This window comes from Myotis yumanensis, unplaced genomic scaffold (assembly GCF_028538775.1).
Source record: "Myotis yumanensis isolate MYYU_CA2020_CCGP unplaced genomic scaffold, mMyoYum1.0.hap1 SCAF_1, whole genome shotgun sequence".
NCBI classification, from domain to species: Eukaryota; Metazoa; Chordata; class Mammalia; order Chiroptera; family Vespertilionidae; genus Myotis; species Myotis yumanensis.
This window is the reverse complement of record NW_027223752.1, coordinates 182,057,095-182,077,474: the sequence shown is the minus strand read 5'-3', so window position 1 is coordinate 182,077,474 and position 20,380 is coordinate 182,057,095. Positions and strand designations below refer to the sequence as shown.

The window sequence follows — 20,380 nt, the reverse complement described above, 5'->3', positions numbered from 1 at the left end:
GCATGTACTAAGTTTAGTAATAGGATAATTACCATATAGGAAGAGCTGATGTGTATGCACAATGATTTAATCTCTCTTGTAGGCTGCCCTCATTTCCTGTTCTCTTGCTAAGTTTTTACTAAGGTACTCCTGCTGAAACAATTTCCCAGTTACATTCAGAGCATGCTAAAAAAAATATCAGAGAATCTCCCTTAAAGGTTATACTATCTATTTTATGTTTTTCCTTTGCCATTTATAAGGTTTTTAAAAAAGACATCTTTTATTATTATTTTAAAGGTCTCTGGGGAACAAGACTTATGGAAGAAAGCAACACGAACCGAGAGAAATACCTGAAAAGCGTTTTGCGGGAGCTGGCCACATACCTCCTTTTTCTCATCGTCCTGTGCATCTGTAAGTAGAACAGTTCCTTCCAGTAAAGGAGAAGGTGCGGGAGTATGTGACCCGTCAACATCATAATTGAAAGGAAAAGTGTATGTACCACAAGGGTTAGTTCAGAAGGTCTCTGCTCTGTTTTCAATTCCAATTTAAAATTTGGTAAAACTCTCTTCTCTGGTAAACATTAATTAAAATTCAGCATTATCTGATTGGCCAATTCATTGCCAGTTGTGACCATTTTCACTCTGAGATGCAAGTGGTAACCTGCCACATACCTTCTAAGTAAAAGGTTTTTTTGCATTAGATTTCTTAATAATTAGCAAAATGACTTCCCAAATGTAACTTTGAGAAAATACAAATAATGTCACCTAATATTGCTTTCATGGATATATGAAATATAGTCCCTTTCTTTCATATTTAATGTGTGGTGTGAGTGCCTTCATTCTTCAATAATCACCAGATTTTTACTCTACAGGAAACTTACTGCAGACCGATCTCTTTATTTTTTTCTCTCTTCTTTCAGTATGTCCCTGCATCCTCTGGGAGGGGAGGGAAGCCTTAGCCAGAAATGAGTCTTAGAAACCATTTTCTTTAAAGAGCCGGTCAGTGGAGTTATCCTTTGAATTAAAGGGTGTTGGGTGATAGAGTTCTGTAGGGTCCCTTCTAAAGCCCTTTATGAGAACAGATAAGGAAACGGACTTGTGACCACCAAAACCTCTTGCTGTACTCCTCCAGAAAAAGAGTTCATTCTTATAGTGTACACTTGGAAATGCTTAAAAATTCACACCAACCTTAGAAAGAGGCCCCTTTTATGTAAATGGAAAGAATAAAAATGTAATCAGTACTTTGATAATGCCATTCTTATTACATTAAAATTGACCCCCTTGAATGTAATTGACTAAGTGCTGAAAGCTTCCTTAAAAACAATTTTTATTTACTAGATTTAAAAAAATAAAAGATTTGTAAGTTGAACATAAAAGATTAAAGAAACATCAAAGTTTCAATATTTATAATTTTAAGAAATTGAATATTGATTTATTTTCTATCTCCACACTGGTTCTTACCAATACTAGTAAGCTCTTAATGAGCTTTAGCAGGGTGTGACTTCTTACATTTTCTGAAATTTTGCCTATCCAACTGGGAATTTAAGAAAAAATAAGTTATTTAAGCTAAAAAGTATGTCTATATGAACAACATCCATCTAATCCATCTTCTTGTTTTTTTCTTACTAATTATAAGTTATTTGTTAGGTAGGAGTGTCTCATTACTTTTTTAAATCTTTATTGTTGAAAATATTACATATGTCCCCTTTTCCCCCCATTAACCCCCATATAGCCCACCCCCAGCCACCACCCCAGGCCTTTACCACCTTATTGTCTGTGTTTATGGGTTAAGCATATATGCATACAAGATCTTTGGTTGATCTCTTCCCACCCACCCACACGCCCCCACCTTCCCTCTGAGATTCCACAGTCTGTTCCATGCTTCTGTGTCTCTAGATCTATTTTGTTCAACTGTTTATTTTGTTCATTAGATTCCACATATGAGTGAGATCATATGATACTTGTTTTTCTCTGACTCGCTTATTACCCTTAGCACAATACTCTTCAGGTCCCTCCATGCTGTCTCAAAGGGTAAAAGATTCTTTTTTATTGCTGCATAATATTTCATGGTATAAATGTACCACTGCTTTTTATCCACTTGTCTACTAATGGGCACTTGGGCTATTTCCAGATCTTAGCTATTGTAAATTGTGCTGCTATGAACATAGGGGTACATATATTCTTTCTGATTGGTGCTTCAGGTTTCTTAAGATATATTCCTAGAAGTGGTATCACTGGGTCAAGTGGCAGTTCCATATTTAATTTTTTGAGGAAACTCTATACTGTTTTCCATAATGGCTGTACCAGTCTGCAATCCCACCAGCAGTGTACTAGGGTTCCCTTTTTTCCACACCCTCACCAGGGCTTGTTATTTGTTGATGGTAACCATTCTGACAGGTGTGAGGTCATACCTCATTGTTTTAATTTGTATCTCTCTGATGATCAATGATTTTGACTATTTTTTCATATGTCTCTTGACCATCTGTATGTGAACTTTGAAGAAGTGTCAATTTAGGTCCTTTGCCCATTTTTTAATTGGATTGTCTTCCTTTTGATAAGTTATATGAGTTCCTTATATATTTTGAATATTAACTATTTATCAGATGTATCACTGTCAAATATGTTCTCCCATACAGTGGGCTCCCTTTTTGTTTTGTTGATGGCTTCTTTTGCTGTGGAGCAGCTTTTTTATTTTGATGTAGTTCCATTTGTTTCTCTCTCTCTCTCTTTCTCTCTCTTTCTAGTTCTTCTCATACAGCAGTCCCTTTAGCATTTCTTGCAGTGCTGGTTTGGTGCTGACAAACTCCTTTAGCCGCCCGCCCCCCCCCCCCCTTTTTTTTCCCCAGAAGCTCTTTATTTCACCATCTATTTTGAATGATAGCCTTGATGGATATCATAATCCTGGTTTCAGATTCTTGCTTTTCATTATCTTGAATACTTCATGCCATTCCCTTCTGGCCTGTAGAGTTTCTGATGAAAAATCAGCTGACAGCCTTATGGGAGCTCCTTTGTAGGTAACAAATTACTTTTTTTCTTGCTGCCTTTAAGATTCTCTCTTTGTCTTTAATTTTGGGCATTTTAATTATGATGTGTCTGGGCATGGACCTGTTTGAGTTCTTCTTGCTTGGGACTCTATGTACCTCCTGAACTTGCATGGCTTTGCATATGCATGAGATCATGTGATACTTGTCTTTCTCTGACTCGCTTATTTTGCTTAGCATAATACTCTCCAGGTCCCTCCAGGTTAGGGAATTTTTCTGCCATTATTTCTTCAAACATGTTCTCTATCCCTTGCTCACTTTCTTCCCCTCTTGGCACACCAATTATGTTTCATGTTGTCCCACAGCTCCCTTAAGCTGTCCTCCTGTTTTTTAATTGTTTTTCATTTTTGGTTCTCTGATTGAGTGATTTTTTTTCTACCCTGTCTTCTAATTCACTGATCCGACCTTCAGCTTCCCCTAATCTTCTGTGTATTCCTTCCACTGTGTTCTTTATTAGTGCTATGTCATTCTTCATAGCTACTATATCTTTTCTCAAGCTGTTGAGCATCTTTGCCATCATTATTTTGAACTCTATGTCTGATAACTGTCTTATCTCCATTTCATTTATCTCTTCTTCTGGAGAATTCTCTTGTTCTTTCATTTGGGGCTAGTCTTTTTGTCTTTCAATTTTCACTGTTTGTCTGGGTCTGAGTCTGAATATTAGGTAAATCTGCTGCAACTCCCAATCTCTAGTGCAGGATAATGTCAAACACTGTTTGTGACTGGCTCTGAGTACCCTGTTTGGAGCTATCATCAATCCATAGCTTGTGGCTCCCTCTGCTGGGGCTATGTTCCTTTGGAAAGGATCAAGATGTGCACCAGCATCTGCTTTTCCTAGTCCCAGGCCTCAGATTACATCAGGCAAAGACTCAAAGCCTCCAGAGACCCACCTCTGCCTGTAGTCCCATTGCCGCTGTTTTTATTAGCCTCAGGCTATTGACCACAAGGTGGGGCAAGAGGTCTTCCAATAGGGTTGGGCAACTGCCTTCCCCCCAGGTAAATACCACCTGGATAGCAGCTCACTGGAGAAAGATGTCCTCTGCAGAGTGAGGGATTGACTCAGCATAGGAAACTGGGGTGGCTGCCCTCTGAGCTCCAATTCCAGAGCCCCCCAAACCTGGCTTCTGCTCACACAGCTCCGGTCCACTCTGCCCTCCCTCTTCCAGAGCCCAAGGTGAGTGGCTACACATGAAATTTTGTACGTTGCCCTTTAAGAGGGTGCCTGCATTTCCATCCATCTCTCACTGGCAGACAGCAACCCTGCTGCTTTTCACAGTCAAGTGTTATGTGGGTACCTTTCTCAGTTCTGGTGCTCTAGGCTGGGGATCCCAGCTTGGGGTTTAGACCCCAGAGTTCTTAGTGGGAACCCCCCACAGCTGAGATATCCCTCCAGAACTTCAGCTGCTGCCTGTGGGAGCTCAGCCAGCCCTTTCGTGCCTCTGCCCTTCCTACCAGTCTCTGCAGTCTCCACTTTCCTTCCTTGATTATCAGGATTCTCTCCAGCTAGTGTTCAGTTGATTTATCAGGGTGGCTTTTCTGTGTTTTAGTTGGTTGGTTAGTTTTTTTTTTTTTTTGTGAGGGCATTTGTGTTTGGTTTGGGGCTTTCTGTGTGTTTTCTTTTGTGGCTTAAAACAACAGAAATTTATATTTCACAGTTCTGGAGGCTAGAGGTCCAAATCATGGTGCCTGCACCATCCTCCCTCTGAGACCTGTAAGGGAATCCTTCCTCGCCTCTTCCTGGCTTGTAATAGTTTGCGGGAAATCCTTGGTGTCCTTGGCATGTCGCTCCATCACTCCCGTTCTCCATCGTCAGAAGGCCAGCTCCCTGTGTCTCTGTTCCTTCACATGGCCATCTCCTTGTAAGGACACCTGCCTGGTGAAGTCTTCATTTTAGGGATTTACTGATGTTCCCTTTGATAACCTAGCATATTACTAATTTTTGTAAATGTTCCATAAATATTTGGAAAAGACCATGTGATCTCTTTTGGTGCAGTATAAGGTTTGATGTACATTAAATTACATTTTCAATTAAAATCCAAATATCCCAGGACAATTTTTGTCTACTTTCTCTATCAAAGATTGATAGGATATAAATTTAAGTTTCCAACTACAATTATAGTTTTGCTATTTCCCTTTATATTACTAGAAGGTATTGCTCTACATATCTTGCTGTTGTTATTCAATACATAAAAGGTTATTACAGTTAAATTATTGTATATGGCATTATTTGTAAAATAATTTGTTTATTTAACTCAATACTCACTTTATAATCTTCTTTGTCAGATGATTATGCCACTTACCAAATTTTAAAAAGTATTTTATTCCTAATATATGTCTAATACATATTTTCTCATTCCTTTATTTTTCAGTTCATTTTGAGTGGGTCTCATAAAAATTCTATGGATGCAATTTTTAAAAATGTTATAAACCAATATTTAATAAGACTTTGTCATCTAGTGAGTTTAACCTCTTCACATTTCATGCTTTTGTTAGATTTTTGTCATCTCTTTTTTTCCTCTCTTTTATGCTTTCCTGTTATTTTCCTTTTGGAGATTTTTTTCTTTGCTTTTTATTCTAATGATTTGGAGTTTGTTCAGTACAATTGCCTTTATTTGCTTTAGTATTTGAGCTTATATGTTTCACAATATTAAGAATAATATAGTATCTACTGCCTGTTTGAAATGAGAGCATATTTTTCTGACAGTTTTGGTTCATTTACATGCTGATTAATTGATGATGCTATGATGATATTTTTTTATTCTGGCTTACTTTATGGAAAAGGAACTTGGGAGCTAAGACAGGTACTAAGTAGCAGAAGAAATATATGCACATAGGATATATATATGTCCTTTACATTATATTTGTTAATAGTCTCCTTTCTAGTCCTCATTTAAGGTTACCTATTTTATGCTGTAATTTTTTTCTTCACAATTTAGTTAATATAAGGAGTGAATGTTGCCTTCCAAATGGGCTTTCTTCATCAGGTACTGAAAGCAGAAATGATATAACAGTCTTATATTTCTACTGCATTTGATAGTATGCAAAATGTCTTTATATACATCTCTCCAGTTGAACTACGCAAAAGCTCTAGATGTTATTATCCCCATTTTCTAGGTAATTACACTGAAGCTCAGAAAAGTTAAGTGGTTGGCCAAGAAGCCCAAGACACTGAGACCCACAACATAGAGGCAGACATTCAAGATGAAGCAATGTGAAAACTCAAACCCAAATCATTCTGACCTCAAAGACAGGGGTCCCTTAGGTGCAGCTTAGATGGACTCATGGTGCAGCTGACTCCTAGACTCTGTGGAGATGTCACTCAAAGATATCCCACAGACCAGACCAGGGCCTGGCATAAGGGAGGGACTGGGGTAATGTTTGCTGATTGATTGAATAATCATACCCTCGAAGCTAGATGGCATTGTTTCTCTGAATGTCCAGCAGGAGGAGCTACATAGTCAAGGGGATCTGTCACTTTCCTTCAGTGAAGCCATTAAATTCCATGCAGGTCCTCAGAATTTCAAAAGTAAAACTAAAATTGAAAATATAAGAAAATAAAGGAGATATATATTTTAAATCATTGGCTAAAATCTTTGTACATATATAACTATACCATTTTTATAAATCAAGAAATTTAAGTAATTTGTCAAAATTCTTATATTAGCAACAACAAAAAATCCAAAATGATCTTTATTAATCAGTCAATTCAATGCAAATTCCAATTTTAAGTTAATTTAGAAAAATAAACATTTATTTAGTTGGCCTTGGGGAGCCTTCACTACTACCCTTTAGCATCATATCAGCTTTGTTCCCTGGACTGACTCTGTTCCACAGAAGGCCTTTGTAGAATTCATTGTACCTTGTCCATCCCTCTGTGGGGCTGGGAAGGCAGGGCTCTGTCCAGGAACCTGTGAGCTCCTCTTCTTTAGGGCAGAGATCACATCCTACTCATCTTCATGTTCAACACCTTATTCCGTAACTGTGAATGGATTACAAGTCTGCTCCAGTACAGTTTTTGAAAGGCAGCAGGTCATGTAACACTTAACGAGGAGTGTTCTTGTCCTAATTAGCAGGTCAGAGGATGATAGGTGGGGAAGCCTAGCTGAGGAGACTGGAAAACGTTCCTCCCCCTCTAACTACAGACACACGCCATGTGGATTAGGTGTGTTTTCTGCTCCCATGGCTGCTTGACATGGACTCTCAGACACACTCTTGTTTAGATCACTATTATCCACTCCTCTCTTTTAATAATCTAAATTTTCTATGATGTTCAGGTGGGAAAGGAATTATGTGAGAGAGAGGACTTACTAAATAGCATTTAATTTCAAATCATTTTTAAACAAGGTTTTAAATGTATTTTATGAAGCCTGAGATTATTATAGATTCAGGTAAGCATTATTCACCTGCTAGGTGTTGAGAACTGTGGTCAAAAGAAGTATAAAATGTGTTTCCTCTGGAAGCTTTGTGTCTGCTAATTATAGGAATTATAGCATATTACACCTGCAATCATTGGAGTCCAGAATAAGATAGTACTCATTAAAGTGCTGACAGTTTTAATAGATATGTTATAACAATCTGATTAAGGAGGATGAACCACTGTTTTTGGACATTTAAGCATCAGCCACTGAATTAGATAATTTTTAGTTATTATTTTTATTTAAGCACCAAAAAAATCCTATGGAATAGCTCATTATCCTCATCTTACAGAGAACTTAAGCTCAAAAAGTTTCAGCAACTTGCACAGGTTACATAGCAAGTAAGAGGCACAACCAAGATTCAAACCCTAATCTGTGACCTGCTAAGCCTATAAATTACCCTCCCACCTCCCTCCAGGACTTTTCAGAATGGGCTGGTAAAATCAGCCAGTCCTTGTGGCTGGGATGGAGCTTCAGTTTAGAGGGTTTCATACAAGATTTGACAGGTGAGAGCTAGATGTGACTGTACCTATCAGCATCCTGAAGGGGCAGAGGTGAAAACCTTGAAGTGGTAGCTAAAGAAAGTTTAATGAAGTGACTGTTTGCAGAGGTGTGGTGGAGTGGTGGAGACCAACAAGGGGAAGTGAGACACTCAGGAAAGGTCCCACCTCCAGGCTTGAGGAAAAGGGGAGGGAATGGCATGGCATGGACCTAGTGTGGCTGTGGGAAAGAGTTTTCCCCAGTAGCCGTGGCCAAGCTTCGAGAGTCGCCTGACAGACTTCACCCAGGTGATGAGGGGATGGAGAGTAGGGGTGAGGGAACAAACGCAACTCTCTCTCTCCTCATGCCCTCAGACCTCCTGTTCAGCCCCATATTGGCAAGGGACCCAGTGTGGTACAGTCTGTAGAGGTCAGCCTCAGGGCACGCACAGAGCAGGGCCAGAAGAATGTAGAATTGATCTGGGAACAAGCAGAGATGGCCTGCCCGCATTATTGCTGGGAGAGTCCGCGGCACGTGCATAGCCGTGGGCTGAGGAACTCGGCATGGCCTCTGCTGGGACCTGTGCAGATCAGCCTCCCAGAAGCACTGAGAGATGAAGGCCAAGAAGCTGGTTGGAATCCCAAAATGTCAAGTAAAGGCGCCTGATCTTAATTCAGTGCTCAGTACTTAGGCAGTTTTATTTCACATGTCAATGTTAGTTTCTTTCTTTTCTAAACCAGAGAACTAGGGAGTACGCAGGAATGGCAAAGGGAAGGAGACGAGGGTGTGTGCCGTCCACCGGGAATGTGGGAGTGAGGGCAGGTGCCCTCAGGGGCTCATCTGGCTCTCTCTGTGTTCCAGTGACCTATGGGATGATGAGCTCCAGTGTGTACTACTACACTCGCGTAATGTCACAGCTCTTCCTAGACACCCCCGTGTCCAAAACGGAGAAAACTAACTTTAAAACGCTTTCTTCAATGGAAGACTTCTGGAAGGTATTTACCAATGACTTTGAAAGTACCTCTTGGTCACTGAAAATGGTTCATTTAGTTCATAAGTTAAATTCAGCAGCATTTGCAGGGCCTGCCATGTGGGTTGCTAGAAGTATGTAGCCTCGCACCATGCTGAGGGTTTCATGTCTTAACATATTTAATCGCCATAGTAACCATACAAGGGAAGTACTAACGTTCCCCACGTTGTAAATGAATCTCAGTTTGGTTCAGAGGAATTCCCCATAGCCAGGGAGTAAGAAAAGTGGGCTTTATTCTAGCCTGAAGGACACTTCCTCACCAGGTTTATAATTCATGCAGTCATTCATGATTCAATAACTATCTGTTGAGTATCTCTTAGGATGTAAGGCCCATGGTGTAAAACTTAGTTGTTTTTTCCTTGCTTTGTTTTATTTTTTTTATTTTTTGTGTCTTTGTTGATGATGGCAGGTACGCTAGACCAGTGCCTGCAGGCACGTTCTTTCAAAGATCTCTAATGTATAATTAAACCCAGCCCTTCCCAAATTGTCACAGATTCCAGGATGGTGGAAGAGATAAGCAAAGAATGATACCATAGGAGAAACATCCAAGTAATCTGGAAGATATGGGGCTCAGAATCTACAAAAATTGTGTGTGAGGGGGCAGAAAGGGATTGGAAAGGAAATGATTATTTCTTCCTAAGGAGATACTTTCTAAAATTCTTATAAAACCAGGGGATCAGAGCTGCTTATTTTAAAGATAGAGGAAACTGGATCACAGGAACCTGTTCATTCTAAAGCCTGAAAATACTTGGCATCCAAAACCACAGTTGCATAATATGAATATTTTCCTAGGCAAATCAGTTTATCTCTGTTGATCATCTGATAAAACACTGCGAATGGCTAGATGCCTTTCCAACAGGCAAACTAATAAGAAAATTCTCACAGATACACAGAATTCAATCATAATAAATGCCAAGCTCTAAAAGCAGGGGTGGGCAAGGTTGGAGAGTTCACCATATAGAAAATAATCCAAACCATTAAAAGATCCACCAGATGGCAAACTGGTAATCAAAACTATAGTCTTTTCCTTTCCAAACAAGTTTTGAAGCTTGATGATTAATTATTAACTTTTAATCAGGGAAAGTGAAGTTCATCATGGGTTTATGTAAACAGCTCCCTCCACGCCCCTTACCTTCAGTCCTAAAGCAAAAATCAGAGTTTCCATTTAGTAAGCGCCCACTGTGTGCCTATTGTTCTGTGGAATGATACAGAGAAAATTAGCACGCCCTACACAAGGATAACACTCAAATCTGTGAAATGGTCTATGTGTGTGTGTGTGTTTTTTAAATATTTTTATTGATTTCAGAGAGGAAGGGAGAGGGAGAGAGAGACAGAAGAGATAGAAACATCAGTGATGAGAGAGAATCATTGATTGGCTGCCTCCCGCACAGCCCCAACTGGGGTTCGAGCCTGCAGCCCAGCATGTGCCCTTGATTGGAATCGAACCTGGGACCCTTCATTCCGCAGTCCGATGCTCTATTCAATGAGCCAAACCAGCTAGGGCTGTTCTCTGTTTTTTTAAAAAGAAATGTACTGTTTATGATAGATTTGAAATATCCTATGCAATTTTAAAAATTAAAACTTTCATCAATAACACCACAGCAATTAGGTAGTAGCAAACAAAACACTGCCAAAGACAAATATGTTGAAAAGCATTTACAGAAATGCATTGCACAAAGTTCATCTTGGATCTTTAAAAATACATTAATATTCAAAATATTACTACCCCAACTCTCAGATTTAGTTGTATGTAGAAAAATTTAATTTATATATTTATCCTATAATATATAAAACATCTGTATACACTTTATCCATTTTAACTGCATAGGCATTAGGTCCAATTCTAACAAGACTGAAAAATATGCTACTTAATGTAGCTTTTGTATATTTGAAGACTATTGTGTAATATGCATAAAACGTCAGAAAACCAGTCAACCAGTGTTTTATCTTTTTCTGAAAATACATTTATGGTACACCAAAAAAGGTCTTAACCCAATAAAATTAAAAATTTTAAAACTTAATTTTTTTTTAAGTTAAAACATCTGTAACACTCTATGTGCCTTGCAGATATCTCATTTATAGAGTCTGCTAAATAAAATAGTCTAAATATTAAATATTAACTATAACAAAGAGAGTCTCACAGGAATCGAGTGAGAATGGCCAATAGTCATAATAAAAGGCAAATCTCAACTAAAGCCAATAAAAAGTGCTGCTATAAGAAAAATTATAATCATAAAATGTAATGGTTTCATGGATTTGCCTGACTGGACACTTTCATTTGATAACCATTTGTGGAATAAAAACACAAGCCTCCAAACCCTAAAAATATCAAAAGATCGGATTTATTGGTTTCTGTTTATACTGTGAAGTGAAAACTGCAGGGTAATCCCAAGGGGGTTGAGCCTCTTTGAGATGAGAGCATTCTGTTTGTATGTTTGTTGAAATCCAGACCATCCCCTTTCAAATCGATGTAGTAACTATGCAAACGATGGACAATGACCTAGACCGTTTGGCTGAATGGATAGAGGATCGGCTGCGGAGCAAAGGGTCCTGGGTTCGACTCTGGTCAAGGGCACATACCTTGGTTGCAGGCTCCTCCCCAGCCTGGGCCTTGGTTGGGGCGGATGCAGGAGGCAACCAATTGATATGTTTCTCTCTGTCTTTCTCTCTTTTTTCCACTCTCCCTAAAAATCAATAGAAAAATATCATTGGGTGAGGATTAACAAAAAGAAGATAATAATAATTTTTAAAGAAAATTTTAAAAAATGGACATTACCAGTGCAGGAGCCCAGGAACCCAGGCCTCACAACTAGCAAATGATGGAGTAAGATCCAACTTAAGTCCCTCTGACAGCAAAACCTACCCTTGTCACTCTGCTGTGTTCACAGAGTACTACACTGTTGGTCATGCACACATTCCGGGAAGGAGCAAGGCAGCCATGGAGCTTGAAGCTTTTCAAAAATGTTCCCTGTGCTTTCAGTTCACAGAAGGTGCCTTATTGGATGGGCTGTACTGGAAGACACAGCCCGGCAACAGAACTGAAGCTGACAACCGAAGCTTCATCTACTACGAGAACCTCCTATTAGGGGTACCACGGATACGGCAACTCAAAGTCAGGAATGGATCCTGTTCTATCCCCCAGGACTTGAGAGATGAAATTAAAGAGTGCTATGATGTCTACTCTGTCAGTAGTGAAGACAGGGCTCCATTTGGTCCGAGGAATGGAACCGCGTAAGTGTCTGTGGCTCATGGCCTTGTGCTTTGGCCTCTCACCGACATTCATTCATTCATTCTCTGACTCCTTCACCTAAGAAGATGCCCTGACTCTTCAATGTGTATATTTAAGGCTGTGGCCAAACTAACCTTTGATTTCTCAAGTTTTCTCTAGTTTTTACCCCCTTTCAGCTTCTAAATACATATTTTTCAAGAGGCTAAATCCCTGACCGTGTGGTCTATAAGAAAGAAGCTACTGGGCCTTTGGAGGTTTCTGATGCGATGCCTGGATCTTAATTTTATAGAGTCAGTAGTATCATCCGCTGGGTTATTTCTAGGAAATTTTCTGGTACAGAAGTTTTTTTTTATGAGTGCTTACAAATAAATTTTTGTTCAGAATGCAATTATTTAAAATGGATAATAAGCCTGTGGGGCAGTTTTTCTGTCTTCTCAAATGTGTTTATGATTTTGAGTATGTACTTGTAATGTGCATATTTATAGCGAATTTATTTGGTGTGCTCTTTGGCAAGCATACCTAAAACATCTTGTGTATTAAGGGAGGACAGTCTTTCTTTTTAGAATTACTGTAGTTATCATAAAGAAATGAGGCCCAGCCAGTGTGGCTTGGTGGTTGGATGTCGACCCATGAACCAGGAGGTTGCTAGTTCGATTCCGGTCAGGGCACATGCCCAGGTTGCAGGCTCATTCCCTAGTGGGGGACGTATGGGAGGCAGCCAGTTTATGATGTTTCTCTCTCTTAGGTGTTTCTATTTCTGTTTCTCTCTCTATAAAAGTCAATAAAAGTGAAACATATTTAAACCTTAAAGAAAAGAAATGAGAACTCTCAGGGTTTCCCATGGTGGGTACTGTCCTGGGTGAATTACTGTGGTAAGAATTGCCATCAGCCGAAACCGGTTTGGCTCAGTGGATAGAGCGTCGGCCTGAGGACTGAAAGGTCCCGGGTTCGATTCCGGTCAAGGGCATGTACCTGGGTTGCAGGCACATCCCCAGTGGGAGATGTGCAGGAGGCAGCTGATCGATGTTTCTCTCTCATCGATGTTTCTAACTCTCTATCCCTCTCCCTTCCTCTCTGTAAAAAATCAATAAAATATATTTAAAAAAAAAAAAAAAAAAAAGAATTGCCATCTAAGCTTTTCTAAGCTAATTCTGACGGTTCATCTGGATCCCTTTTCTGGGACTGAGGCTCCCAGAATCCAGATTTGTTCATACGCAGTGGGGGGAAAACACCTTTTCTGTGATCATATTCTTTGTCATCTAATGTACACCCTATTTAATACCAGGGTCCACAAGAAATTAGTAAAAATCAGAGACTTAGAGTAAAGGGACTAAATACAAAATACTTTTTTATGATAGTGATTTTCCTTTCCGATGCTCCTTTTTCTAGTTCCTGTAAAGCATATATGTGCCCTTAAACTATGGTACCTTATCCATTATTTAACTTTATCTCACGTCGTAAATAAGGGATATGTGTGCAACCATGACTCTATGCCAGATGCTATTTAAGAAATGGTTTTATCCATCATCTCATCGACTCTTCACAAAGCAACTCTGAAACAGGTATCATCTCCATTTTATAGATGAAAAAACAGGCTCGCTTACCCACAGCCAGTACATGGAACCAAGCTGGGATTTAACCAGCCTGACCAAGGCCTGTGTTTTCTCCTTTCATGTGAGTTATGTTAAGGTGGCTTCTTGCCACCTGCAGCTCCTCATCAGTCTTCAGCTTCTTGGGGGCAAGGGCTCTCTTTTGTTCGCTGCTATATTCTCAAACCCTGAATAGTGCCTGGACTGGAAAGATGCTCAGTAAGTGCCTACTGGGTGCATGGATGCAGAAGTGATTTCCACTGAGTGTGGACTACTGAAGAGGATCTTTCTGGTGTGTACCTAAGCTGCCCCTTGATCCTGCCATATTCTCAGGTTACTCCCATTTCTCCTTTCCTTTAACTCTAGACTTCCTGAAAGAATAGTCTTCACTGCCACGTCCACTTCCTTGTTATTGAATCACCCTTCAAAGCTCAAAACCCTTGCTTTTGAGAACTCTCTTAGAAGCCACCAGTGACCTCCAGTTAACAAATCCACTGAACGAGTTCTCAGTCTTCATCCTAGTCAGCCTCTCTGCAGAGTGTGCCAGTGTTGATAGCTTGTTCTTTTGACTTCTGTGAGTGACATTGAACTTGGGTTCTCTTAATTCTGTAACCCCCTTCTTTTCTCGCCTGTCCTGTCTTACTCCAGGGTTCTATATTCAGATCTGTTTTTCCTTTCTGTATACTCTTTCTTTATACTCTTCCCCTTGAAATTCAGATGGTTTGCACTCTCATCTCTATTTGATGATTCATTATCTCGTCAACAAATATGCTGTCACCATGTGTCCGGCATGTTCCGGGTGAGGTCTTCCTTTTCTAGCAATGCCCCAGAGTAGCAGCAGTAAACAAAACAGAATCAAATGCCCTGTCTTCACAGAGCTTACATTCTAGGGATAGTAGACAAATCTATATTCTTTTATATGTCCCACCAGCTGCTACAGTTCAGTATGCTCCAAACTGAACTCATCACTTTCTTACTAGATGCTCTTCCTTCTGTTGCTGGCACTACCATCTTCACATTATCCCCAAAGAGAGTACAGAGTCATTTTTGAGATATCCCCTGTCCCTTGCCCCTGTTTCCAAATCAGTTGGCAGGTTCTGTTGACAGTCACTGCAGTGGAGACACTGTGTGTCCTTCCTTCTCCTTCCCACCATCACTGCTCTGGTTCAGGCCTGATCACCTCTTGGTTACTGCAGGGACTGCTGACTGAGCTGGGCAGGGATCCCAGGACCACCCCCAGGTCCAGTGATTCGCTGGAAGGATTCACAGCACTCAGCATATACTCATGTGCATGGCTAAGGTTTATTGCAGTGAAAGGATCATAAAGAGAAAACAGCAGAAGGTGCAGGGAGGCACATGGAACAAAGTTCAGACGAAACAAAGGGCAAGCTTCCAAAAGTCTCCTCCCAATAGCCTCACATTAGATGGTTTTCATCCCTCCAGTAACCATGTGTAACAACACGTGTGAAATGCTTCTGCTCTTTGATACCCAAGGTTATCAGTGTAGGGATCTATTTATCAGTCAAGTTCCAGATGCCAACCAAGTCCAACCCTGCAAGCTGGCTTCCTAAGGAAAGGCCATCTTGGACCTGCTACATTAACTCTTTCCTGCACATGAGCTCTCTGTTGCTCACCACGCCAGTCTTTCCTGCTGCCACCAGAGTAACTCTGTTCTGAGTCTCTTAGAAACCTTCTTTTCCCTGAATCCATACTTGCCCTTCACAGTCCTGGCTTCTGTAAGTGACACTGAACTTAGGTTCTCATCTTATGGGGGCCACACTGAACTACTAGCTGAGTGCCTTGTACTTCTCTGGCCTTGCCTGGCTCCAGCTTGAAGATGCCTTTCCCACCCACCTGTGTCATCTAGTCCCAGAGTACAGGTACCCAGGGAAGGCAGCCATATGAGCTAAGGGCTAATAGCTCAGGGTCTGGAGACAGACAGTCATGATCTAGGTTCCTGACTCTGCCCTCAAAAGCTTTGAGACATAAGTTGACCTCATTAAGCCGCAGGGCCCTCATCTCTAAAATGGGAATAATAACTCTATGAGAATTAAATAAGAAAACACTTATGAAGCACCATGTCAAGCGCCTTACCCAGCTCGGTAAGACATATATATTTTTTATTACATACTCTTTTTACCGGGAACCAGCCATCTTTGTAATTGCCACAAGTCTTCCACGGATTTTACCTGTTTGTTTTGTTTTCATTTTGTTTTTTAATTAGTTGGATCTACACGAGTGAAAAAGACTTGAATGGGAGTAGCCACTGGGGAATGATCGCAACTTACAGTGGAGCTGGCTATTACCTGGATTTGTCAAGAACGAGAGAGGAAACAGCCACTCAGATTGCTAGTCTCAAGAAAAATGTCTGGCTAGATCGAGGAACCAGGGCGACTTTTATTGACTTTTCAGTGTACAATGCCAACATTAATCTGTTCTGTGTGATCAGGTATGTACCAAGGCCACTCAGCCCTCCCATTTTCATGTATTTGTAGGTACATCCTAATCTAGAGATAGGCCAGAAAACTGTTGCCTGCAGTTGGCAAAATGATAGTGTTAAGTATCTGAGCTGATAGGGAGGCAGGGATGAAAACTGAAGGCTTAGTGGGATAACGATATTGGAGGGAAAGGAGTTAGGATCCTGAGCTATAGCTGATTGGGGATAATCTTAAGTCTGGTCCAAGTTCATGCCAACAGCATTGTTTTATTAACATATATTTTTACCCCTTGTGAGGCTGATTAATGCTCTATGCTCCGTGACCAAGGTCCCCAGCCATCAAATCTTGGCTCATTTCCCTGAGTCTCCCATTCTCAGATGATGCCCCTTCTATTAGAACATGAGCACTTTGGTAGGAGCTATTTCTGGTTTCAATAGGATACCCAGGTACCTACATCTGCTCAAGATTCACCAAAGGCACATAAATTTCCTTCTACAGATCCTGCGACATTGCCATCATAACCACTTAGGTGACAGTGAGGACACCGACAAAGATCCCACTCACTTGTCTGGGGCCTCTTGTTCATTCATTCATTCATTCATTCAGCAAACATGTATTTAGCATTTAATATGGTGCCAGGCACTGTTCTAGGCTTTCGGGACACTCAGTGAAGACGATAAAGATACCTGCCCTTGCAGAGCTTGCATTCAACCTGAAGATAGATAATGGACAATTAACAATAAACAAAAGAAACAAATTAGTTAAAGTGTATATTAGAAGGTAATATGTACGATAAAAAAGAAAAGTAGAGCAGGCAAGGGGACTTGGGGTTCACCCACTTTAATCATCCTGGTGAACAACACATTGCCAACACCTAAACACCACCAACATAAATTACTTGCGCGTATATTTACTCACCAAATAAGAAGGATAAATTCTCATAATATCCTTATTTTGTTATTATTTTTTTAGGCTAAACTCAACTCGGCTTTACATGGCCAGTTGCATTTTGCCATTCCTTGTATTTAACAACTTTTGCAGAAAGTAATATCACAGAAATGAATGAAAATCTCAGTTTTTATTGAATGTTTTAACGATTCCAGCAAGGATGGGAAGAGGATAGAAATAAGCATACAGTTCTGACTGACTTTTAAGGAATGATCTATTTATAGAAAGTCTTGCGTATGTCTTTCACTTCCTCCCCGTATTTTAGGAGAGAATACTGTCCAGGCACTTACTTCATTTCTCTACACTGTTGTCTACATTTCGGGGAAGGGGTGACAGATGTGGGGTGAGACTTGGCACAGAGGCTACTTCCTGCTCTCGTGAGTTTGCACTGAGGCGGTCACGAGGCTCTTCATTTCACTATTGCTCTCTTGAGTTTCAAACAGTCAAGAAAAAAGCAGGAGGGTGTGAGCAATTCTAATTTGCTATGGCCCCCGCCTGTGCTTGATTATTGCTCCTGTGTGAGTCCTATATGCTCAGGCTCCCCCTGTGGTCACCCATCCTGTAATGGGAGAAATGGTTATGTCTGATGCTGACTAAAGGTCCTTTAAAAGTCTTACAATTAAGGAGGTAGAGATTCTATTTCTAGTTTGATAGAAAGGCTATACCAGCCGTGGGCAAACTACGGCCCCGTGGGCCGGATCCGGCCCGTTTGAAATGAATAAAACAAAACAAAAAAAAAAAAAAAGACCGTACCCTTTTATGTAATGATGTTCACTTTGCATTTATATTAGTTCACACAAACACTCCATCCATGCTTTGGTGCCGGCCCTCCGGTCCAGTTTAAGAACCCATTGTGGCCCTCGAGCCAAAAAGTTTGCCCACCCCTGGGCTATACCATTAAAGGAGTCATTTAATTTTCTCAGTGTGACACCTACAAAATGGCAATTTGGCAAGAACCATCCTGTTTAATTATGTTACCACTAAAGATCAATGCCTTCAGTAGAAATGGGGGGGGGGGGGGTGGTCCGACATTTACGTTTACTGAGACCTATTTGCTGTAAGGCAAGCATGTCAGACTCGTGGCCTACAGGCTGCATGCGGCCCACAGTGGATCTTTTTGCAGCCCAGCCGATAGAACGGTGTGAGCCATTACTTACAATTACTGGTACGAAAGGAAATAAGTCCCTTGTCAGATCCAGAACTGCTGGCATCTACCTTGGATCAGTTTTGAAAGTAATCACAGTGAACAAGATTTCCCTGAAGTAGGAAAGACAGTAGCAGAGAAGAGATGCCACGTGTCAGGAAGAAAACATTAATTTTATCATTGCCCTTTTTTTTATACTATACTTTTCTAAATGAACCTACGCGTTTCTATGAAAATTGAAGCTTTTGTTTTTTTTCGGCCCACATATACTTAAACCTTGTTTATTTGGCCCATGTTCGTCTTGGAGTTTGACATGCTTGCTGTAAGGCTTTGGGAAGGGAAGGGAAGCAAAGAGTACTCCCAGGGTAAATTATTCAGTGCTAGTTAGTGTTACCAAATGAATGAATGGGAAACTCCGTCCCTATCGTTATATATGTACAAAACATGCAGTTCTCAACCAGATCGTACATATTTTGAGTGCATGACATATTTCTTATGTTCTTCATTTTCTAGTAGAATGACTTGCATTTAATAAAAGGCCTAGAAAGGCTTGTTTGTTATTTAACTTGTACATCACAAAAAAAAGTGTATCAGCATTTTCAAAGTATGAAAACCAGAGAGGTAAAAGGGAGACTGAGGAGGAATAATCTCTTTAGTCTGAGAGGCCTTGGGAAATCTTTACTTTTTGTTACATAAAATTCTACAAGTCTGGAGTCATTAGCTTTGATAAAAAACATTTTGCCACTAGTTCGGGGTGACATGTGATTGCAATTTGATTACCTTCCAGTGCAGGGACAAAATAGATGGACGTCCTGTCCTGGATGCATTCGTATGTTGTTATCGCTACTGTCTTAATTGTTCTTATTACAATGCAGGTTATTGGTTGAATTCCCAGCAACAGGCGGTGTGATTCCATCTTGGCAATTTCAGCCTGTAAAGCTGATCCGATATGTCACGACTTTTGATTTCTTCCTGGCAGCCTGTGAGATTATCTTTTGTTTCTTTATCCTCTACTATGTGGTGGAAGAGATATTGGAGATTCGCATTCACAAGCTACACTATTTCAGGAGTTTCTGGAATTGTCTGGATGTTGTGATCATTGTGGTAGGTTCGAGAACAACACCAAATACCCACCTCCGTTATAAAAACATGTTAATGAGAGTCTGTCTCCTCAGCATTGTGCACCTTGATATTCCTGAAGGAGAATCTGAAACCTCCTCTGTTACATCAACTGCAGTGTTACTCATTATGTCCTCATTTTGCATGAGTAACCCCTTTGAATCAGGGAGTAATGAGGCATTTGCAATCATCTCTCAGCCACACTAATAACAAAAATAGCGATAATTCATATTTGCCTTTGCCATGCCATGAGATGTGGGGAAGGAAACGTCTTTTGTGTTGTTGATTCTGTTTTTTGCTAATGATATTTTTCTTCAACTAGTAAAAGTTAATACATATCTTTCCTGCACATGTGCAAGAAGAAACAGCCTGAAATATTTGGGGTTGCAGAGAAAACCTCCCCACAGTTTGCATTTTTCTGCAAGTAGCTTGCAGAGTGCAAAATAGACGGCCAGCAAGGTTTTCTGGATGAGGTGCAAGAAATCATAAGAGCATGACAGAGCAAGGCTATTGCCCGCCCCTGACTCTATTATAACTTCTTTCTTTAGACATACTTTGTATTTCAGAGGAAGGGAGAGAAAGGGGATTTTTAGGAGAATATCAGCAAAACAAGGACATTTTTCCCTCATTGCCATAGTCTTCAGGGAATTTCAAATAAACAAACGAACAGCTGTTCCCTTAGCACGAACACTGTTTCAAGGATCAGAGATTGTCCAGGGTCTTCCAGAGCAGATGATTCCTAAGAATGTTTGACATGAACCTGCACTTTGCCCCCAAATCAAGATTTCCTTTCTTTTCTCAGTGAACTCAGACAATTTCTTTTTTTCTAATGAAGGTGAGGTGCTATCATTTCCAGAACAATAATTCTTACATGAATATGTAAGAGAAAAGAGAATAAAGAATGCAGAATGAGATGGGAAAAGAAAGGAGTGTAGAGATAAGAGAAAGGAAATAAAGCTGACATGGGAT

General features: G+C 40.3%; 1 protein-coding gene and 1 pseudogene across 1 annotated transcript in view; both read left to right on the top strand.

Moving 5' to 3' along the window:
• PKD2 (polycystin 2, transient receptor potential cation channel) overlaps window positions 1–20,380 on the top strand; it is a 68,885-nt gene that overhangs the window by 9,347 nt on the left and 39,158 nt on the right. Inside the window, exons 2-6 of the mRNA XM_070393017.1 lie at window positions 277–390; window positions 8,776–8,909; window positions 11,925–12,175; window positions 15,987–16,211; window positions 19,168–19,396. Coding sequence (XP_070249118.1) covers window positions 277–390; window positions 8,776–8,909; window positions 11,925–12,175; window positions 15,987–16,211; window positions 19,168–19,396 — 953 coding nt within the window. The remainder of the gene's footprint in view (window positions 1–276; window positions 391–8,775; window positions 8,910–11,924; window positions 12,176–15,986; window positions 16,212–19,167; window positions 19,397–20,380) is intronic.
• LOC139000487 (U6 spliceosomal RNA) lies at window positions 10,117–10,216 on the top strand (annotated as a pseudogene).